Source organism: Crocodylus porosus, unplaced genomic scaffold (assembly GCF_001723895.1).
Source record: "Crocodylus porosus isolate Cpor-Errol unplaced genomic scaffold, CroPor_comp1, whole genome shotgun sequence".
Classification (NCBI taxonomy): domain Eukaryota; kingdom Metazoa; phylum Chordata; order Crocodylia; family Crocodylidae; genus Crocodylus; species Crocodylus porosus.
In genome coordinates, this window is record NW_017728948.1 from 16,284,429 (window position 1) to 16,308,213 (window position 23,785).

General features: G+C 45.0%; 1 protein-coding gene across 4 annotated transcripts in view; it reads right to left on the minus strand.

The window, feature by feature from the left end:
• MFSD10 (major facilitator superfamily domain containing 10) overlaps positions 1-23,411 on the minus strand; it is a 35,647-nt gene extending 12,236 nt beyond the window's left edge. The window contains exons 1-10 of one of the 4 annotated variants that reach the window (XM_019552676.1): positions 23,157-23,411; positions 21,553-21,630; positions 20,526-20,718; positions 17,701-17,797; positions 16,607-16,710; positions 12,207-12,365; positions 10,361-10,549; positions 5,777-5,885; positions 5,244-5,355; positions 3,639-3,747 (exon numbers count right to left, since the gene is read on the minus strand). In XM_019552676.1, the coding sequence (XP_019408221.1) occupies positions 3,639-3,747; positions 5,244-5,355; positions 5,777-5,885; positions 10,361-10,549; positions 12,207-12,365; positions 16,607-16,710; positions 17,701-17,797; positions 20,526-20,711 (1,065 nt within the window). In that variant the 5' untranslated portion in view covers positions 20,712-20,718; positions 21,553-21,630; positions 23,157-23,411. Of the gene's footprint in view, positions 1-3,638; positions 3,748-5,243; positions 5,356-5,776; positions 5,886-10,360; positions 10,550-12,206; positions 12,366-16,606; positions 16,711-17,700; positions 17,798-20,525; positions 20,719-21,552; positions 21,631-23,028 lie in introns of all 4 variants that reach the window. The other 3 variants (XM_019552674.1, XM_019552678.1, XM_019552677.1) reach the window with 3 other exon arrangements.
• Positions 23,412-23,785: the final 374 nt, after the last annotated feature.

Below are 23,785 nucleotides of genomic sequence, written 5' to 3' on the forward strand. Positions count from 1 at the left end.
TTGGCCAGTCCACTCCTGACTCCAATGTCCACATCATTAATGAAGATGTTGAACAGTATGGGTCCCAGGACAGAGCCTTGAGGGACCCCACCGGTTAGAACGGCTCCAAGAGCTGCTGTAATGAAAATGCCACCACATCTCCTACGTCAGTGCCCCATTGCTTGAAAATGGCGGCAGGGGCACTTGAACTAAAGCTCATTCGATGGGCTTTAGTTCAAGTGCCCCTGCCACCACTTTTAAGCACAGAGACACTGATTTGAAAAATGCAGGAGGCTGCTAGAGCATGGGTTGCCATGCTCCAGCAGACTTGATTAATTGAGTCTGCTCTGACGCGCCGGAATTCCAGCACATTGCAGCAGCCTCAGAGCTCATGTACAGGCACCTAATGATATTGCGAGGGTGGACCCTGAGCAGATCAAAAGTGGCTACAGGGCTCTAGATGCCAGGGTGAAAGGGACAGAGGCTCAGGTGGTGTTCTCCTCAATCCTGATGCAAATGTTGGCAAGGTCAACCAGATACAATGCTTTTTTTGATCTACTGCTGACATCCAGGGAAAAATTGGTGGGGAATGTAGCAGTGGATGGCAAATTGGACAGCAGTGACCATGTGATGATTGAGTTCAGGATCCTGAGAAAGGAAGGAAGGAAGGAGAGCAACACAGCAAGGACCCTGGACTTCAGAAAAGCAGACTTCCGACTCGCTCAGGGAACTGATTAGCAGGATCCCCTGAGAGGCCACTCTGAGGGGGAAAGGAGTGCAGGAGAGCTGGGTGTACTTTAAAAACGCCTGACTGATGGCACAGAAATGAACTATCCTGATGCACAGGAAGACTAGCATATATGGCAGAAGTTCAGCTTGGCTTAGCAGGGAACTCTTCACTGAGCTAAAACACAAAAAGGAAGCTTACAAGAAGTCAAAACTTGGACAGATGACTAGGGAAGAATATAAGAGTATTTACTCAAGTATGTCAACAAAAACAGGAAGATCAGGGAAAATGTGGGTACCTTACTGAATGGGGGAGGCAACCCAGTGACAGACATGTGGAAAAGGCCGAAGTGCTCAATGCCTTTTTCACCTCAGTCTTTACGGGCATGGTCAGCTCCCAGACTACTACACTGACCGGCACAGTTTGGGGAGGAGGTGAGCAACCAACAGCAGCAAAAGAACAGGTTAGAGCAGGGGTCAGCAACGTTTTTGGATGAGGTGCCAAAGATGCTTGTAAAATGTTGGTGTGCCAGGGGTAGATAGCTGCGGGGCTACAACGGGCCCGATCTTTGTGGGAGCACAGCCTTGGCCCCTTCCCCACCATCCGCCCCGAAGCCTGCATGCCAAGCAAAATGCCTTCATCTGTCACGCTCTGGCATGTGTGTCAGGTTGTTGACCCCTGGGTCAGGGACTATTTAGAAAAGTTGGATGTGTACAAGCCCATAGAGCCAGATGCACTGTGCCTGAGGGTGCTGAGGGAGCTGGCTGATATGACTGAAGAGCTCCTGGCTCTTACCTTTGAAAACTCGTGACAATTGGGAGAAGTCCCAAACAACTGGAAAAGGGCAAATATAGTAACCATCTTTAAGAAAAGGAAGAAGGAAGATCCAGAGAACTGCAGACTGGTCAGCCTCACTTCAGTCCCTGGAAAAGTCATGAAGCAGGTCCTCAAGGAATCCATTTCTAAGCACTTGGAGGAAAAGAAGGTGACTAGGAAGAGTCAGGATAGATTCACCAAGGGCAAGTCATGCCTGACCATCCTGATTGCCTTCTATGATGAGATGCTGGCTCTGGATGTGGTATACCTTGACTTTAGCAAGGCTTTTGATGAAGTCTCCCACAACATTCTTGCAAGCAAAGTAAGGAAGTATGGGTTGAATAAGTGGATTGTAAGGTGGACAGAAGGCTGGCTGGATCATTGGGCTCAAAGGGATCAATGGCTCAATGTCTAGTTGGCAGCCAGTATCAAGTGGAGTGCCCTAGAAATCTGTCCTTTATCAGGGACCTGGAAGATGGGATGGAGTCCACCCTCAGCAAGTTTGCAGATGACATCAAGCTGGGTAGAGTAGTAGATACACTGGAGGTAGGGTGAGGATTCAGAGAGACCTAAACAAATTGGAGGACTGAACCAAAAGAAATCTCATGAAAATTCAATACAGACAAATGCAAAGCCCTGCACTTAGGACAGAACCATCCCACACTTGGAACAGGCTGGGGGCTGAATGGCTAAGCCACAGCTCTGCAGAAAAGGACCTGGGAGTTACAGTGGACAAGCTGAATGAGCCAGCTGTGTGCCCTTGTTGCCAAGAAGGCTAACAGCGTACTGGGCTGCATTGGTAGGATCATTGCCAACAGATCAAGGGAAGTGATTCTTCCCCTTTATTTGACACTGGTGAGACCATATCTGGAGTACCACGTTCAGTTTTGGCCCCCCACTACAGAAAGAATGTGGACAAATTAGAGAGTCCAGCAGAGGGCAAAATGGTTAGAGGACTGGGACACGTGGCTTATGAGGAGAGGTTAAGGGAACTGGACTTACTCAGTCTGGAAAAGACAAGATTCAGGGAAGATTCAATAGCAACCTCCAACTACCTGAAGGGTGGTTCCAAAGAGATGGAGCTAGATTGTTCTCAGTGGTGGCAGATGACAGAACAAGAAGCAATGGTCTCAAGTTGCATCAAGGGAATTTTACGTTAGCTATTGGAAAAAAACCTCTCACTAGAAGGGTAGAAAAGCACTAGAATAGGCTACCCAGAGAGGTGGTGGAATCTCCACCCTTAGATGCTTCTAAGACCCAGATAAAGTCTTGGCTGGGATGATCTAGTTGAGGATGGTCCTGCTTTGAACAGGTTGACCTCCTGAGGTCCCTTCCAACCCCAACTTCCTATGATTTGACAGTGTTTTGTATATAGTAAGTTGTGCTATATCTCATTTATTTTCCTGAGGAAAAAAAAATGATTTTTTAAGAGCATGAAGATGTGATTATAAAATCACAAATCCTGGCAAAGGGACCTGTGGGCATGTGCAGTACCTGACCCGGATTACTATTTATTTATACCCTGAGAGTGTTTAAAATCCACAACCCCAATGGATGCTGGTATGGTACCCACCCTTCTTTGAATTGACTAAGTTTCACACTTGATCATATCCCTCACAGTGTTTTGCCCAAGCCGTAAAGGGAGTCAGGGACAGGAGATTTCAGGAGTTCCTGCCTCCTCAACCAGTATTCAATCCACTAACCTACTCCAGAACACACTGAAAAATAACCCCTCATGACACCATGACACTCAGTCCAATTCACACAGAGGTTCGAGTGCAACTCCCTATGGAGTCAGCAACTACAAAGAACTTGGTGTTTCACTAACATTAGAACACACAGCCTGGAAGAAACTGTCTCTCAAAATTTTGCATGCTTGAGAAGTGGCACTATTGTGTTAATGGAATTTATACCCATTCAATTAGGAGCATCAAGAAAAGGCCCAGGAAATCCATTTAGATGAAAGCAAATGAAAGCACCTTCATCCTCTCTGGTTTGACAAATACAGTTGCATCTGACACCACACTTTGGTGGGTCTCCAAATTAAAAATGAACATGGCCAAGCAGTGTGGGAAAGAGAGAGAATAAGCACTGCACATTTAAAAGAGAAACATACCCTTTTCACAGCCTTGATCTCACATCCTGGCTTGATTCGGCGAGCATAGCCTCCCTGAATCAGGGCCATTGTTATTCCAATAAAGAAGAACATCTTGCCCTGTTGCATGCTGAAAATAAGGCAAAAAACACCGATTATACAGATTATACACCAATTTCCACTGGGATCCACAGCTCCAGCATAATTAAAAATGCTAGATAAAGTGCATGTAGATGCCCATGTAGCAGTTGAGGGTTGTTAACATTCAGATATGGTCAATCACCTCTGCAGTTACCAATTTAAAAAATTAAGATGGCCCAGGTGGTAAATGAAACACAGAGGTCTACTGCTGCACCCTGCTGCTCTCTACCTAGCTTGGGTATATTGAAGATAACTGATACCTGGACACTCCAAGCTGTAACAGATGAGACTAAGTCATTCTGATGGCTATGGGTAGCCCATGGGATGCGAGTTGTGTCTTCAGAAGACAAGCGTTTCACATCCTCAAAACTGTAACTGCCACTGTGTGTTTTTGTAAATTCTCTGACTTCTCGGCTCAGGCAGTGGCCTGTAGAAGTGAGGGTGTGTGCTATCATGGCCCTTCCTAATGCTCTCTAGTGGAAAGTTGAACTTCAGTCCACTACATATTTAAAGCTAAAAGCAAAACTGCACCCATTACAGATCTGGAGATATCGCTCCCTCTTCTCCTTCATCTCCTGTGACCATGAATTATTTGGATGGTCTCAGCATGAGATCTCACCTACATAACACATTGATCTCTCCTGACCAGTTCATTCAAGCATGCAAAGCTACTTTTGTAGCACTCTCACATGGTCATAAAAAGCAATATATTCCACTACTGGATATTTCCTGCACCCTGAGTGAAGTGCAGCAGCTGCAGGCTGTTAGAAAGGGAAAGGTTTCCAACAACACGTGATGAGGTTAGTAAAAATCATGAACAGAGAGCACATACTGAAACAGAATTTAACAGGAACCCACAGGGCCAGACAAGGACTACTGAGGAATAAAGGCTTCGAGATCTGGCCTCAAGCTGGGACTCTTTAAACAAGCTAGCAGGACAGATATTTCAAACTTAACTGCTTTACAGAACTTGCTTCTATTATTCTCTTCTATAGGATTTGGCTAATCAACATCAGAAGCTGTATTACCTAACTCTTTGCACGCTGCATGTAATACAGAGCTATGCTAAGCAAATGCCATACCCTATCCATCTTCATTATGCCTTGACATTTCTACCCATGAAGAAAAGCTCTCCAAGGAGCCTTATAGGAATCAATACAGTCAGGCCACTTGAGCACAAGTTCACCAGTGCTTTTTGTGGCAATTATGATTGAATTTCTACAAATCAATATTTTTAACCTTAAATCAGCATTTCTGAGAAGTTGCTTTCCTGATAAGCTAGGGGAGTCTGTATTTTATCTATTCTTTCTGGCTCACAAAAGAAAAGCAAATGATCTTTAAATGCACATTGCATAATGTTCTTTTGTATCATCTTGGTGTATCTAATTACTAAACAGCTCTCTTGAAAATGAAAGAGATGCCTCAAGTGGGCCTCTTATCAGGAAAACAATTGCCAGAGAAGTCCTTCTTGTTAGCACACTATACCTGCTGAACTGGAACCGGTGGTGGGTGAGAAAACTCAGACTGTATTCCAGACCAGAAAACAGGAAGAGATACAAGAAATAAGCCAGACCCAGGACCTTGAGGTTTTGAAGGTCTAAATAAAATAGAGAGAGGCTGTGATGCTCCTTTCTAAGCACCTTGTTTAAAAACAACAAAAGCAACATCCAGACTGATTTATATGGACTGCATGGGATGGGACCTCTCTCAGCAGTTCATACTAAATCTGCAAGTGCCACACACCACAGAATAGTTTTAACCAGTGGTTTCCCTCTGGTCACAGAAATGGGCCAAGGAGATCATTTCTCTCTATCTTCCATAGCCCAAACCCCCACCCACAAACATACAGTCCAATCATTTTTAACCAAGTTCTCTGTCTGTGATTCCTGCTCATTGCTGAACAATGAGAGCTACTGAAATGGTCAAAACAAAAGATAAAAGTGATTGAATGAGGACATCACTCACTCTCGCCCCAGGGAACACGTACAACACAAAGTGAAGAGCCAAACAGCACTTACTTTCCTTTGAAGGGGAGTCCTTTCCTCTGGTGACTGCAGAGAACTGAAATAAAGCCAGGGGACTGAGCAAGTCAACTGCTGCCTGGAATCCAGATGTCACAGAAGACACCTAACAACAGAAAGAAATCCATCTCAAGGCTGAGGAAGTCACAGACATATGGGGAATTACAGGCAACAGCAAAAAAAAAAGATGACTGTGCCTAAACATGGGCTGCATGAACTGCAGCAGAGTTGGCTGGGACCATGGGTTCATACAATCCCTGACAACGTCCCAAACCTTTTGAATCAGTGCTTCAGAACCGGCCCTGGCTCCATAGCCAAAAGGTGGACATTTTCAACATCAAAAATATGGTGTCAAAAGCAGGACACAGGACAAAACCTGTAACTAGACCTGATACCATAGATTTGATTTCAAGAGCAGTCTGCACTGTCCACATAGAAGGGCACACAAACTCTAAATACAGCTGGTAACATATCACCAAGTTCTTACTAACTGTAAATTGGGTTACTAGTTGATAGCCATTGCCTCCAGAAGCCAGGATAAGCGTCAAGAGCATCAAATGCATCACCTCTACTAGTTTTGCAATTAGGAATGGACTGGAGTATTCAAACCAGGAATACTCACTTTCCTGTTATTCAGTTTCTCTCCCCTTAATTGTAAGTGGGGATCCTGGTTTTCTTTGTTTAAAAATCCCAGATTCTCTGATTTAAATCCCCCCAACCCCTTGCCCAATTCTCTGGTTTAAAAGCTAAAATCCACAGTCTTCCGTGATAAAAATTAAATGCCACTATATATACACAATATTTTATAGACATACTTACAATTTAAAAGCAATTTGGAAACCTACCAGTGCCTCAATAATTATAATGAAATAAATTCTATATTTTGAATAGCATAAATATATATAATTTTTAAAATATAAAATTTAAAAATATATATTTTATAGAATAAATTCTTTAATGAAAGAAATTCTATATTTTTTTAAAAACCTATATTTTGGCGTTTGATTTTGGTTTTATATCATGGAAAATAAGAGCTCCCCCTGTCCCCTTTCCTCATCAGAATGTGGGTCCAAGCTGCAGCTGTCCCCCGGCTGCCTTGTGGTTCCTAGCAGCCCTGATATGCTGCTGCCCTGCCCTTCACTCCCAAACCACAGAGCCCCCAGCCCCGCCAGTGCCCCTCACACCCAAACCACCTCACTCCTGACCCACAGCCCCCTGCCCCTGCCATTACAACCCACTGCCCCCTACCCACAACCCCTGCTGCAACCCCGTGCCCCACTGTGGGTGCAGAAATCTCGGGGGTCACATGCCTCCCCTGCCCCCCACCACATGGCCTCTGACCCCCCACCTTCCTGTCATGTCACCTGTGCCCTCACCCCCATAGATTTACCTGGAGGGAGCTGCACAAGCTACTCTCCACCACACTGCCTGGCTCCCATGTGCATGTATGCGCACACACATGGACGTGGCACCCCCTGTGACCCATTCCCCCCAGTCCCAAGAAGCCCCTTGGAAGCTGGAACTCTGCTAGCCTACAAAGGGAAAACCTCAGTTTCCTGGAGTTTTCTCCTTTAAAGTAAAAAATCCACTCTTTTCTCTTTTAAAGTAAAAAATCTGCATTTTTCCCATGGCAAACGGAAAAACCTGGATCCCTGATTATAAGGCCTGCATTACTGTTTGTATTACAGTAGCAATGAGAGGCCCAAACTGTGATCATGGCCCTTAACTACTAAAATATTTTATTTCCTCAGTCAGTCAGATGCCCCATGCTTTACAGATGTAGATGCAAATGATTTTATTTGCTTAGCTGTGTGCCTCAGGCCCTCTCCTCATATGTATGAATCTGGCTGCACAGTTTACATGCAAAACTTTACAGCATGTGCAGTGTGCTCACGTGATTAAGCATGTGCAATATCTTTATCACAAAAACACAGCACATTATGTAGACAAGGTTCTTTGAACAGATAATTTTTTATAAGACCAACTAAATAGTTGGAAAAATTGCTCTTCTTCAGGTGTAGGGTATTTAAAAGCTTGCAAAGAACATTTTTTCCAAATATTTAGTTGGTCTAATAAAAGATATAAAATCTACCCAAAAAACCTTGTCTGCCTGTGTTGTTAGACCAATACAGCTACAACCAACAACGCTACAGCAAGTTGTTTCTTTTTTGAACCAGCTACTGACACCTATTGGGGAAGCAGGGAAAAGCACCCTTACCAGAGCATTCTGTTAATACAGGCTATTTCTCGGCTGCCAGTTTTTTATCGAAGGGAACATGTCCTACTTAGGGTTTTATCTACCCTTCCTGCCATCTTAACCACAGCTCTCCATGATCTCACAAGATTAATCCTCCCCAGAGCAGGCTCTCTCACCAGCAGAGGATGTGCATATCAAAATCAAGGTGAGGAGCTTTACAGGAACCATTAAATAAAGACCAACTTTAAATGGACCGATTTCTTCAAAACACTATCAGGCTGGCTGATACTATCTTTGTTACCTGAGGCTTCTTATCTGTCTGTATCACCTCTTGTTTTTTGCCATACACTTTAACTGTACAGTCTTTCGATAGTGGACATCTTTTGTCCTGTGTTTGTGCATTACTTAATGCAATTGGATTCTGACGCATAATGGATGCACCTAGACCTGAGAGTAATATACATATCAAACAGCAACATGCAACCAGAGTTAGCTGCCCAGGCAATAAGGACTCAGGTGCCAACAATATGCAGAGGCCACACAGCACCACTACAATCAAAAATAAGATCATACAGCTAGAACGGCTGGCTCCAGCTGCACCTGACCAAGAGAGAGAAAAGCATTTTGAAGTTTACAGTTTCCATCATAACTGCTAAATTTCATAGTTGGGGACTATTTTTAGATTCTTTGCTACTGGAGATATATAGGAAGAGTTACTGGCAGATATTGCCATCATTTCTGGTTGGTTAGGAAATAGTGTCCCATCTTAATGGATGAGAGAAGTAAGAGAAGCCAGATTGACTGCAGTAGTACAATAAACCTAGGTCTGGTCATTTCAGCACACTGGGTTCTCCAACTAGCAATTAACAATAAACACTACAGTGTCTTCCACGTCTGCTTCACAAATGGAAGGACTGTTCAAACGGCTAAGCGCTGCTTGGAAACAGATAATAAACCTGATTCAGCCCCCACTGCAAGCCCTAATGGCAAAAGGTTTTCACCCAGGCTGAATTTGGTCCAGTACATAGGTCTCGGTCTCAGGAGACTTTACCCCCATACTTTCAAAAGAAACTGTTCTGTAGAATTTTATCAGAAATCCTTCAAATGACTTGATTGTTAAAAACACTACCCAGTGTTATTCCTCACAAGCCAAAGCCGACTGCTGAATTCTAGCTGTCTCTATACATAGCATCTCTGGGGCAAAAGATAATATTCTCCTGTTGCTCTCAAACCTTTATTAAGGGTGTCAGGCAAGGAGATGGGGATTTTCTGTTTAGCAGCCAGAGATGCTGATCCTGTGCTAATGTTTGGTTATTACAACCTTCTTCCACAGCAGAAGACTGGACTATGAATTAATCAATCTGTTTTGTAACTTTCAAAAGCATGCAAGTTAGAGAAAGGCATTCTTCTTCTTAATAATAATACTGATAGTATTAATATTACTACTACTAAGAGCCTAAGACCCAATTTCAGAAGTGGTTTAGTAATTTCAATAAGACTTTAAAAGGTATGTCAGCACCTAAGACAAAGGCAAGCACCTAAAGCAGTTTCTCACAAGCATCTAGGCACTGAACCCTATTTTTAAAATCTTGTTATCTGTAGGTGCTGTTAAACATTTAAAAATGGAGCCGTCATGTTAAGTCTCACTGAAATGAAGTCTCATCCACACCCAGTGTCCTAAGTCACTACTGAAAGTTTTACCCAGTGTTTATCAGATGTTGGTGCAGCTACAATGGAGAACTAACAATGCACTCAAAGCAGGAAGCCTTGCATACCCTTCATGGGAAATGTCCACCTTTCCTTACCACAGCAGCATTCAGAGACCTGCCTCATGCTTAGCTATCACAAGTATTGGGTAAATGTAGACAGACAATACATCAGACTGCTAGTGGCAGCTGGACCCTGATTAGTTCAGGAAAACAAATAATTTGTGGCACATTTTGGCTAACTGGGGTTACCCATGTTTTTTCAGTAAGTTTTATTTAATTTTTCTGGCTAAAAGTAGAATGTGTCCATCTGAAATTCTCTTCACTAGAGGTTAGATTATGTCACCATGAGATGGTCCAATGTGCCAGGATCAGCCTGGAGTCTCCTATCAATCTCTTCAGAATTAACATACCTAATAGTAATTAAGTGGCAACTGTGAACATTCCTATGAACTGTAGTATCTAGGTGGTGGGATGTGACTGAATATCACAGTCACTATGTATGGTCACCACAAAGTGGCGTGGGGTTAAGCCCAGCTCTAAAAAGCAAATTAAATCTCCAAGCAGTTTAATAAATAAGGGTTTCTTCCTCAATCCCACCGATAAGAATTTATTGATGGTCAGAACCTGTTCTTATCAGTAGAAAACATGGATTTTCAGAACCATAGTTCATTTTACCCGCTTTTCCTTGGGGAGTGTCTCTGGAAGCAGGAAGAAGATGAAAATTAAATCCATCACAGCAAACATGAGAGCCAACAGGGCTGACTGAAGGTAGAAGACTTCTCCTTTCCCCGTCTCCGTAGCCAGGTAAGCTCCAATCATTGGACCCAGGGTAAAACCCAATGAGAAAGCAACACCAATCATTGCCTGCAGAAATACAATGAACACTGATATGCAGTTTTAGATAGAGGTTATTTCATGACTAAGTACTGATTTTTTCTGGTGATATTTGATAACCATCAGGTCCGTTGTAGTCTGTTGGAACCCAAACTGTTGTGCCAAGTATTAATGCAACATAAAGAGATATCAGTTATGCAGATAAAAGACGTTAAGCTCCTTTATTTCCCAATTCAAAGAGTCTTTTTTAAAACCGTTTTGTTTCTCGTTACATCTAGGAAGTAAATACCAAAAAACCTCTCTGTAACCATCTTGAAGGAAGTGGTGAATGGAGGGCAAACAGCCATGAGTGACGTGGTAAAGATAACTGAAAGAACTGAAGCTTTCGTGACCGGACACATAATATGAGGGGCAATATCTCTACAAAATACAGTGTAATTTTTGACATTGTTAAAGACTGTCCAGAGACCATCCCCCAGAGATTACTTAAAGACTGCTATGAAATAAGGGAGGTGGGGCCGGGGGCAATGCCCAGAGCAATTGTTTGCTCTATTAAGTCCCAGGACTGTTCACCCAAATCAGATCTAAGATCCTTTATCCATGGGATGGGTTTTTAGATTGCAGAGCTGCTCAGAGCCCAGCTGGTGTCTGTACATCATAGTTAGCACCAACAAGGTGTCTTAGCTCTCACATTTCTTTTGCAATACCCAGATACATATTAGATAATGTGAGCAGGCTTAAACTAGGTTAGAATTCAGGTTGGAGGTTTCTAAGAAAAACTGGAAGTGATACAGGAAATAGTAAGGAGACTCAATAGACATCTCTCATCCCTCCATCACCCTAACAGGGATATAATGATCTCTTTTGGCACACTGGGAAGGGAGAGCAAAGGGGAGGGAGTGGCTGCTGTTCTGGTGGTGACATGGGCTCCCCACACACTGGCTGCAGCAACCCCACAGCACAGGCTCCCTGATGGCTGCCAGTCTGGCACCTCCTCCAAAATTGGCACCTGGATCTGGTACCCTGTCCTCTTCCCCTAGACATATTACTGCTTTATGAAACTGATGCACCAGAATGAAGCTTGAGCTTGCTAAGATGAAAAAAACATGCTACATACTTTGCTAATTTATACCCCGTGACCCCACTGTCTTCAATGTGATGACAGACACAGGAGTAAGAACTGAAACACTGGCTCACCTATCATACCAAGGCATAGAGAGGGCTGTTATCTGAAAAGGGGGTTGAAAATGAAAGCACTGCATCAACAATAGGTATTGTGTAATTTAAACTTCTCTTGACATTTTCCCCATGCAACATTTATCTATTGTAGAGAGAAGAATTTCTGCCTACAAATGTCTGCCTTATAGTTGCAATTAAATCAAATTCCTTTCATTTCCAATACTATTAAGGTTAACCATCATAACAATAATACACAAGTGCTGCCTCCCAACTCAGAGACATCTGTATTTTACTTGTTGACTAAATGATTCCTTAATCAGTCTCCTTAGTAAGTATGTTTGTCAAGTGCTCTGGCATCTTTCTGAAGAAAGGCAATCAACAAACATAAGTCATCATTACCACTTGATCAGTGAAAATACACGCAACAGAGGGAAAAATAACAAGTAACTGAAACTGATTTAGAAAGTTACCCAGAAATCTAATGCAATAGCCCATGTTTGTAACTCACCATTCCCTTGCTCCGTGCTTTTGGAGAGTTCAAGTCAGCAATTATAGCCGTTGAGAGACTGACATTGCCTTTGCTTATTCCACCTACAATTCTGGAAAGAAGAAACATCCCAAAACTCCTAGAGATGGCCCACAGAGCATACGATGCTATCAAACCCATCTGCAAAGAGATGAGAAGGTTTCTTTGGAGGAGTCCAGAAATATTAGCGTCATTTTAGGCTATTTTATAACCAGTGTCTAAACAACAACATCAATATCTGTTCCAATAATCATGCAGCAAAAAACACTTTTGATTTAACTAGCATTTCAACAATGACACTGAATGTCAGACAATGACAGCTCAGGAAGGTGAACTCATCTATAACCATATCAAATAATCTACTGTTCCTTAAAATTAGAGGAAAGTGTGTGTGATCTAATGCCTACCTATATACTTTGACAGCTAGTCCAAGATTTGACTTTAAAACACCCTTTAACTCTTGCTTCATTTGGTTTATTGGAATGCCACAGAAAAGGATGGCAATACAGTTAAAATGTCTAGCATTTCAGTCACAAGTTTTAAGCCAAATAGGAAAAATCCACATGCCTGAGTGTTAGTTTTAGCCCTCAGATTTGTTCATCATAGATTCATAGATATAGGGTCAGAAGGGACCTTGCAGATCTTCTAGTCTGACCTGCTGCCCTGGGCAGGAGAGAAAACTGGGCTCAAATGACCTCAGCTAGGTAATCATCAAGCCTTCCCTTGGAAGTTGGTTCCAGATCCTAGCTGCCCTGACTGTGAAATAGTGTCTTCTAATGTCTAGTCTGAACTACTCTCTAACAACTTATGGCCATTATTTCTTTTTACTCCGGGAGGCGCTTAGGGGAACAAGGTCTCTTCCATTCCCCACTGGTCCCCCCTAGTAAGTTTATAGACAGCCACCAGGTCCCCTCTCAGACTTCTCTTGTGAAGGCTGAACAGGTTCAGGTCCCATAGCCTCTCCTCGTAGGGTCTGCCCTGCTGTCCCCGGATCATGCAAGTGGCTCTCCTATGGACCCTCTCAATGCTGTCCACATCCCTCCTGAAGTGCGGCACCCAGAACCGGATACAGTACTCCAACTGCGGCCTGACCAGTGTTGCAGAGGGGGAGGATCACCTCCTTGGCCCTGCTTATAATGCACGACAAGGTGCGGTTAGCCCTACTGACCGTTGTCCTCGCACTGGCAGCCCATGTTCATCTTCAAATCAATAACAACTCCAAGATCTTTTTCTGCCACTGTGCTTTTGAGAAGAAAGTTCCCCAGCCTCTGGTATGCTGCTGTTTCTTACTGCCCAAGTGCAGCACCCTGAACTTGTCAGTATTGAATCACATCCTATTTTCATTTGCCCACCCCTGTAACCTATCCGGGTCTAACTGTATCCCGTCCCTCCCTTCTACCATGCCCGCCTAACCCCAAATCTTGGTGTCGTCCACGAATTTAAACAGGGTGCATTTCACCCACTCGTCAAAGTTGCTAATAAAGAAACTGAACAGTGCGGGCCCAAGGACCAAGCCTTGGGGGACCCCACTGCTCACATCCCTCCAGGTCGAATATGACACGTCCACCACCACTCTCTGGGTATAGCCCCTCAGCCAATTTGCTATCTGACTGTGTAAGCATCAATGCCATAGTCACCTAGCTTTTTAATAAGAATGGGGTAGGAGACAGTGTCAAAGGCCTCCTGAAGTGCAGAAAGACTACATCCACCGTGACACCTGCGTCCAATGATTTTGTGACCTGATCATAGAAGGCAATCAGGTAATCATCAATAATCAAACTCATAGTGACCTGCAGAATTAACCTAGATGATAGATCACATGTCAGCTGTTGAATGTTCCCACCTGCACTACATTATACCTCTAATCAAAGCCCTATATTTTCACTAGTACCAGAATACTCAGAGAGAACTAGTTGGTGAATGTCCATAATTACAAGAGATGTTTTCCAATCAGAGATCCCAAGGATTTTCACAAACAAGTGTGTTGGTATGCACTTATAATTATCTTCATTATAAGTTAGAGGCTAAAGACATATGTCCACCATTTTGAAACTGGGTGCTTTATCCTCAAGTCATGTAAAATCAGCTGTGAGAACTTATACAGCTGTGTGATTTTTCTGAATTGCTGGCATGAGACCAGTTGGGGACCAGATTATGAGTAGTATTTAGATACCTAACTACATAGAGGGTATGTCTACATGTGCAATTAATGCAGAACAATAAACTCGGGAGCTTATTGTGCCGGAGTTTATCATGCCTGGATGCACCTTTGAAAGTGCACCTGGGACTGTAGCACATTTCATAGACATTAGGGCTGGAAGAGACCTTGAAGACCATCAAGTCCAGACCCCTGCCTCAAGGGTAGGAAGTCAGCTAGGGTCAAAAGATCCCAGCAAGATAAACATCCAAACATTTCTTGAACGAGCCCAGAGTTGGTGCCTGCACCATTTCTGAAGGGAGTCTATTCCAGGCCTTGGAAAGAAAGTAAAGAAGTTTTTCCTTATGTCCAACCTAAAATGGTCATAGCAGAGTTTGTGACCGTTGGTCCTTGTTATCCCTTGGGACACTCTGGTGAACAGACGTTCCCCCAGACCTTGATGTACACCCCTTACAAACTTATCGGCAGCCACCAGGTCACCCTTGAGCCTGCACTTTTCCAGGCTGAAGAGTCCCATGGCTCTCAGCCTCTCATCTCAAGGCATATTCTCTTGCCCTCTGATCATGCACGTGGCTCTCCTCTGGACTCTGTCAAGCGTCTCAACATCCTTCTTGAATTGCAGAGCCCAGAACTGGATGCAGTACTCCAGCTGAGGCCTCATCAAGGCTGAGTACAGTGGGAGGATATCATCCTGAGATTTACTTGAGAAGCATCTATGGATTCAAGCCAGTTTTGTTTGCTTTACCAGCTGTGACTTCACATTGGTGGCTCATGTTCATCTTGTGGTCAGTCATGACTCCCAAGTCTCTTTCAGCCATGGTGCTAGCGACCGGGTGCTAGCGAGCGTAGTACTGCTGAACCTATAAGCGTGCTGCGGGTTTTTTTCCCCACAAGGTTATATCCCTTGCATTTTTCAGTATTGAATGTCATCAGGTTTATATCCTCCCACTTACTAAGCTTATCCAAGCCAGCCTGTATCACTAGCCTATCCTCAGGCATGGACACTATGCCCCAAAGTTTAGTGTCATTGGTGACCTTGGCCAGTGCGCTTCTGACACCAGTGTCCACATAGTTGATAAAGATGTTAAAGAGAATCAGTCCAAAGACAGAGCCTTGGGGGGACACCACTGGTCACAGTGCCATAATGATTTGCTTCCATCAACTACTACTCTCTGGGTCCGACCTCAGAGCCAATTTCCCAACCATGTGGTGCAGCCGAGGCCACAGTTGGCCAATTTTTCCATGAGGAGATCATGGGACACCAGATCAAAGACTTCTTTAAAGTTCAGATATATGATGTCAATCTGTTCTCCCTTGTCCAGGTGATATGTCACCTGGTCACAGAAGGAGACGAGATTGGTCAGGCAAGACCTACCCGCGACAAACTTGTGCTGACTGTCCCTCAGGATGTTGCCATCAGCCAGATTGTCAAGAAGGGTCTCTGATAATTTTTTCTGCAATCTTACTGGGGATTGAGGTCAAGCTAATTGGCCTGTAATTCCCAGGATCTACTTTCCACCCTTTCTTGAAGATGGGTACCACATTGGCCTTCTTCCAATCTTCAGTTACTTCACCTGAGTGCCACAAGTTTTCAAATATTTTTGCCGATGGTTGGGCTCTTTGAGACCTGGCTAGCAGGGGCCCAGGGAGTTAGGGGGGCCAGCCTGCCTGCTCTGACCTGGCTCCACATGCTGCGGAGGGGCTGGTTGAGGCACAAGGGTGCTCCAATGCAGGGCTAGCCAGCAGGCAGCTCCAGGACTGAAGCATATTCATGCCCCAGCCAGCCACATCAGCATCGACATGTGAGGTGCTCCGAAATAAAAAGCTCCACAGCAGGAAAGTACTTGTATTTGTAAGTACTACTCTGCTGCACAGTTTATTAGTTTACTCCAGCCTAATAGTCCTGCATGTATAGACACTGAAAGGTTTAATGCAGAGCTAATTATTCAACTCCATAGTAAATGTTTCATGTAGATATGCCCAGATAGTAGGTTTTTCACAAGTCTCTAAGTGCTAATGTAACTAAATGGTCTTTAGTACCTGTGGAGTTAGGTGCCTAACTTTATGTGCCCAACTTTGGCCACATAATTAGGTCAGGTATGGCAGTGATGGTCAGGACTTCAGTCTCCTAGAGCTGCACACTAAACACTGGACCATCTTGCCTCACTTCCCCCCCAGACATCTGAAATATGCTCATTGCAGTCAGGCTAACAGACAGACATACCACTGTCAACAACAAGACTGGCCTTCTTCCCAAGTAGTCGGAGGCAGCACCAGTGAGTGGAGAGAAGAAGAACTGCAGGATGGAAAATATGGAGCCAATCAGACCTAGAAAAGATATGGCATTAGATTCACTGCCTTAGTTTTAAACACTAAAACAGTCAACATCTTCAAAGCCATTCACTTCACTATGACCCTCTGACATCAGATGATGGCATGAAGAGAAGTGATCTCACTGAAACAACCATTTTGACTAATACTGAACCTATGCTGCTTTTACTTGCAGACAAACTAGAACAAGCTGAGGATGCTGAAACAGGTTTGTCCTCCTCCTTTTCTTTTAGTAGGGTCTTGCATCTCTTTTATATAAATGCAAAACGTAGATTCTCGGCTATTTTCTGAGGAAGCACTTTTTTGGTCACAGAGAACAGATAATAAGGGATGTTTTGGTCTAATTTGCACACAATTCTTTGTTCCTTTAGGTACATTTTCACTATTTGAACTTGAAGCTCAAATAATTAGCTTATCTTTTCTTCCTTTTCTGTTGAAGGTAGCAGCAAGACATTGGCATACACAAGGCTCCCACTTCAATGGCAGTCAGCCCAGCAATCTCAAGGATCCTTTGAATGTTGCATCCTGCTCCTGTGATCTTCAAACTCCTCTCTTCTTTTGCCATTTCTAACTCAGTGCTCTCATTAATTTGCATTGCATTAGTGACAAACTGGTAAAAAGAAGCCTTGTCACAGTTCTCTTCTTTAAAAGGTAAAAGCTGAATTATACATCTTACATCCATCCAGGATGAAAATGCAAACGCTAAAAAAGCAGCAATGAAATCCTGCTCAAATTGATTTCAAAGAGTTTACTGCCAAAGTCTGATAGATAATATCTGGGGAAGAAAAAGGGCTTTGTGGTTGCTCAAATACAAAAGTTTTTAAAGAGCCAAAAGTACATTTAGAGATGCACAGTTATAGTTTTGATCCCATACTAATTGTAGCTATCTAGGTTTTCACATTCTTTGCCAGTTGTTGTGTTTATATATAAAGACATCGACATAGAAAACATCCTGAAACCACCACAGATTTGCAGTTTTATTCATACCTCCAAACAAGACACTGTTGTACTTCCTCTCCAGGGGCACCCCAATCATTACAGCGAACGAGTCCACCTTGCGCTGCAATGACAAATAGAAGCCATCCTGCAAAAGGAGAATGGAGCAATTAGTGGGAACTTTGGAAAACAAACTCTTTCCTGCATTTGTTTGCAAAAACATAGTATCATGGCTTCTGATCCCAAAGGTCAAGTTTAAACGCATCCATTCCCCTAACTCATGCCTAAGGCCCAATGTAACAACTCTCCTCATGCCCTTCCCTGTTTCCCTCAAAAATCAACTGCTAGAAGCAATAGAAGAAAGCAATCCCACAGAGCTATGCATCGAAGCAGCAATGGAATAGTAACATAGGGCTAGAAGGGACCTCCTGGGTCAGAGGCAAATCCCCTGTTATAGCAGAGGAAGGCACAAGCCCTGTGCAAGCTCCCAACACCCTGCTTTTCCTTTACCGCATAGCCATAACGATTCCATTGCAGGTAGTCATATACAAATTCAGTCCATGACACAGCATGAAAATATATGACTGGATTATGGACACTACCTGTTACAGAGGCTAAACCTGGGTTTTATGTATAATACAGCTTAGATACAAGATACAAGCATATTTCTCACCTCAGCCAGGTCTTCTGCATCCTGCTGGAGACCCAAGATTCTCCACTGTGCCCCCCTAACCTAAAAATCATGCATCTCCAATACTAGTCTCCTTTCCTCATTCAATAGCCTCAAATAACCAAGGAGGTTACAAATGAGCAATACAAGGTTCTCCATCTCTTCCATATCTTAGGGCCTCAGGAGCAACAGACTGTTATTAGGAAGGGGACCCAAGTCTCATACTTAGCTCTATATAAAGTTCTAGACCACCAGACTAGCCCAAACTCCTCCTCTCTTACTCAGGTTCTTCCTGATTCTGACAACAAATATAGTTGGTTTGGACAGCTGCACCAACTGAAACGGGCCTCCAATGTGCAAAAACATTATCCAATCCAGCATAGGACTGTGAGGTGCCCTAGTAACACACTGACTAGCATTTCTCCAACTAAGACCAGGGCCTCAAAAATCCTTGAAACTCATCACCATACTCATTACTAATCTGCTCTGGGGAAGGTCAGAAGCTGTGGCACTGCCCTCCACCTGAACCCATTAATCTGAGAAAACCAACTGGTAAGTATTCACAAATGCATGAAATCTTGCACTTCCACACAGTGCTTTCCATCCAAGGATGTGGTGTCATCATCCCAATCATGCTGCTGGAGGACCAAAACAGAGCACAGAGAGATGTGACATCTCCAGCAATGTAGCAGATGGTAAAAGAGTATATTCCTGAAAAGGAACTTAAGTAGTACAGAACAAAAAAAGTAAGGGCACTTAAACAAAGATGAGAATAAGATTTTAGGGCTGTATTACAATAACCTGGTAGAGATGACCCTGGAACCATGTGCATTGCTTTAAAGCAGTGGTGCCCAAACCTTTTGCTTGGTGGACCAAATGGGCAGAGCCCAGTCCATCCATGGGTCAGATCCAGGCGGTGCTCCCAATCCAGTGTCTGAGAGAGTGGGGGTAGGAGGCAGACTGGTCACAACCCTGCAGGGGAAAGGTGTTTGATCCAGCCCATGAAGAGAAAAGCAAATGTGTTCCAGCCCTGGGAGGGAAGGGGGCTCAGCCAGGCCTCAACCTGGCCCACAGCAGAGTAGGGGGCATAGCTCAGCCCCAACAAGAAGGAAGGGGGTGTGGCTCAGCCCTGCAGAGGAAGGGGCTGTAGCCAGACCCCAACCCACTCTCACAGAAAGAGAAGGGGGTGCAGCTAAGCCCTGCAGGGGGTAAGGGGGCATGGCCAGACCCCAACCTGGCCCCATGGACAGAAGGGGATGTGGCCCAGCCCCGATACAGAAGTAGAAGGAGGCGTAGCTTAGCTCTGACCAGCAGCTCATGGAATGGGATTTGGGGACTCAGTAGGTGGGGAGGGTGGTAGTATTAATGGCCACCACTCCCTGCTGCCAAATTTCCAGACCTGTGGGGAGCCCCACAGGCCAACTGCGATGGCTCCATGAGCTACATTTGGTCTACGGCCTGGAGGTTGAGCACCCCTACATTATCCAAAGATAACTGCTTACCTATAAACCCTAATACTAGTGAAAAATGTGAGTGTTTTGCCTTCCAATTTAATGGCTGGCAATGGGGACTGAGCTACCATACAAATAGATCTGAACACGCAGGGAGAAAGGAAAAAGCACCCAACAGATAGATAATAACCAAGCAGGAAGCTCACAAGAGACGAGTCAGGAACACTTCATGCAAAACCACAAGGACTGAGACAAGGATGTTCCTGGGGATGTAAAGTCCCTTCTGCCTTGCACAGCCAGTTCTAACTTCCTGCTCTCCTAGCCAAAAAATACAGAACACAGACTACAGACTGTTACCAGGGGACAGGGCTTCACCTCAGTCTGACAAAAGCAATGAGCCTGGCTTTAAAGGAAACTGTTCATCTCTTCACCTATCACTATAGGGGCCCAAAGAGGACAGATTTAGGACAGTATCAAGAGCTAGCCCTTTAGAAGTCTCCAAATTTTTCAACAACTGTATCCCCAATATTTGCTCAGCAGCAAAAAGGAGAGAGTCTCACTAGACATAGCAAAACAAATCAATTAACTTCAGAACAGTTCAAACACCTCCCCAGACTGGGGACTGGAATTTATTCTGCATGCTACTATTTGAGCTGCGTCCAGAAAATAGGTCTTCACAGTCCTCCTCTCTCCAGATCCCATTTTTCATTTTACTTTTTGCCCAGGTGCATTTTCAGCAGGTTGTTTCTACTTACATTGTTCCTGCTGTAGTGCTCAAGGATTGAAGGAAAAAGTGGCAAGATGATTGTGAAGCCCAGCAGGTCCATGAAGAGTGCCACAAAGACAGTGGTGATCACTCGCCTAGAGCCATCTCCAGCCTCTGATTTGTCCTTGGTGGGGCTGCTGCTTCCCCCCAGTCTCAGGGACATGTTCTCAGGCATTGCACATCTGAAAAAAAATGTAACCACACTCACTGAACTCTGAAAGCTTTCGGGCACTTCGGTTACTCCACCTAGACAGGACAAGCTTGCTGTATCATTCTCACTCTCTTTCCCCTGGGCAGAGCATGAAGTAATTTTTACAATCTGTGGTTCACTAGCATGCTTGGTTTTTTAAACAGACCAGCCACTTGATTCTTGATCCTTATCAACTCCGCTCATTTGCTCTCGTAAAAGCAGGCTACGGTGGTAAGGAGTTTGCGCAGCACTATTCCGGGGAAAACTCCAAACACTCAGTACAGCTCAGGCTTGTTATGACATGGAGTACTTAGTCACATTACTATTTCTTTGCAATGTTTATACTTTTTCAAGCCTTATTTATCTATTTGTCTTTCCTGCCTAAAGCAGGGGGGCTGGACCCAACGATATCATGAGGTTCCTTCCAGTCCTAAACTTCTGTGAATCTGCGAATGTTTCAAATCTAGCATAAAAATTGTTCCATTTCATGATTATCCTGATTACCAGAAGTCTCTTTAATTAGGTAGCTAATGGGTTGTGTGTATTTAGATAAACATCTGAAATAAAGTAGATACGCTGACCATCTGAAATAAAATAGATATGCTGACCAACGTAGGGGGGTCCTTGCCAGAAAATTCATTCTTATAAAGAATAACCACAAAACAAAACATTAGTTTTTTAAATTACTGAATTGCCTTTAAATCTATACCAAAACCATAGGAAGGATACAAGTGTAGGGAAAGCAGAGCTTTTTAATAGACACCATTTCATTTTCTTGCACATAACTGCTAACAAGACATTTTCCTTATTTGTATTCCAATCTCACCTAAATCCCTGGTTGGGACCCTACTATGTTCGTTACTGTGCAAACACAAGACAGCCCCTGTCCTGAGGAGGTTGTATTCTGTAAGACACAACAGACCATCAGTGATTTCTTGAACACTGAAACACAATTTCTCCCCAATTTCCACATACACAATAACCAATGCCTGCAAGGTCCTGACAAATTCAAAAACAAAACAAGATTAAATGCTGCATTTAAATTTACTAAAGCAAGCAGTAAAAGTAGAACACATGAAGCATACAGGGCATTATCTGATTTCAAGTCTGTCAAGTGCAAAACCTCAGCTGACTTCATTGATGCAGGATTAGGCTCACTGAGTAATTTCAGGCATTTATTCTTTACAAAAAAGACACTCCATACTATCTGCACAAATCACAGGGAACATAAAACTGTGGAACACTAAATCTCATGCAGAGATCATAAAACTGGTCATATATTCATTGGACAAATGTTTTTGTGACATTTATCTATCACCGGCTGTGTTTACTGCAGCTAAAATATTAGCGTACAAACAAGCACAGGAGGAGAAAACCTGCCATCTATTTACGAACCTCACCAATATAATTATGCCTTCTGACCAGGGCCCCCAGACACCACTGCACACATGCACATGGCCAAGAATTCAGCTGGGCAGTGGAGAGAGCAGCACCCTGCAGGCAAGTCTGTGGAGAGGAATGGGTATAGAGTAGGGAAGGGGCATGCAGGGGGTGACTGAGGCCCCCACAGTGAGGGAAGAAGTGGGGCTGGGGCAAGGGGGCATCGGCAGGGACAGGGGTGCTGCCCAGCCAGGGTGGTGAATGGGACCTGGGACTGGGCCAGGGAGCAAGATGGAGCCACAGGTGGCTCGTCCAGAAGGGCAGTGGGGTGGGGAGGCCACCACTGTGTGCACCCCCTGAGGTAGCATGGGGGAGCATGCGTCCCTCCCCCAGATTTGTGTGCAGGGCAGATGCAGGCTACCCTCTGTGGGCTCAGGGCTCTCTGCTCTGCTGCCTTTGCCCAAGGTCCTCCACGTCAGCCATGCATCCCCAGCAGTAGCAGCAGGGGCGGCGAGTTGTGCCTCCCGCTGCCAGGCAGGCAGGAGACACGCAGCAAACGCGGGGCCCCCAGGGCAAAGAGAGCAGAGAGGAGAGCCCTGAGCCCACAGTGAGTAGCCTGCATCCACCCTCACCCTGCATGGCTCCAGTCCAGTTAAGTGTCCCCATGCTTAAAAATAGTGGTGGCAGCACTTGAACTAAAGCTCATTTGGCGAGTTTTATTTAGTTCAAATGCCCCCCACTGTTTCTAAGCACCGGGATCCCCTGGACAACACACCCATGGCTCTGTCCCGCTCCCTGCCCTGGCTCCAGGTCCCATTCACCAGCCTGGCTGGGAGCACCCTCAGCCCCTACCCCACTTCCTCCCTCAACGCAAGGGCCTCAGTCTGCCCTCCCCCACACCCCTTCCCCTCCACAGACTTACCTGCCAGGCGCCGCTTTCTACACTGCCCGGCTGCATTGCTGTAAATCAGTTATCGGACTGGTATTGGCCGATATGGCTGGTCAATAATCGGCTATTGGCATCAGCCAAGAAAATCTTTATTGACACACCCTAGAGACCCCTGGTCACACACAGCTCACTCTCCCCTTCACGGTCCGCCCTCTGCCGCCCTGTGACACGGGGCTCAAAGGCTGTCCAGGGTTTCTTCTAAAAAATGCTTAGCTGTCAAATCTGTTGAGGGGGCAACCCTGGCGTTTCAGGGCGTGCCCATGTCCGCCAGGCAGCCCCAGTCTTCTGGCGTCAGTGACGGTGGCATGGATATCGCTCTCCAGGAAAACCTTCAGCCCCCCACGGGCCTCCTCACACACAGGCCCTGAGCTGCACTTCATGCGCCTTGGTGGGCCGAGCCCCAGGTGCGTCGTGGCACCTCCTGCCTCCAACCCCTTCCCACAACCAGCCAGCCGTGCCAATCTCACCATCCTGCTTCTGGGGAAACGATGGCAACGGGAGGGATCCCAGGGCTCGTTCAGGCCGACCCCCCTGAGGCAGGGTCAGCCCCCGCCCAACCGCCGTATGAAGGCTGCATGAGGCCACCCTCCCTCACACCCGAGCCGGGGCCTCAACCCCCGAGCACTGGGGCGGCCGGGAGCCGCGACACCCACGCAGCAAAACAGTTGGCGGATGCCTGGCCGGCGCCCAGGCTGAAGGCGCCGAGGGGAGCGGCCCGGCCCCGCCTCTG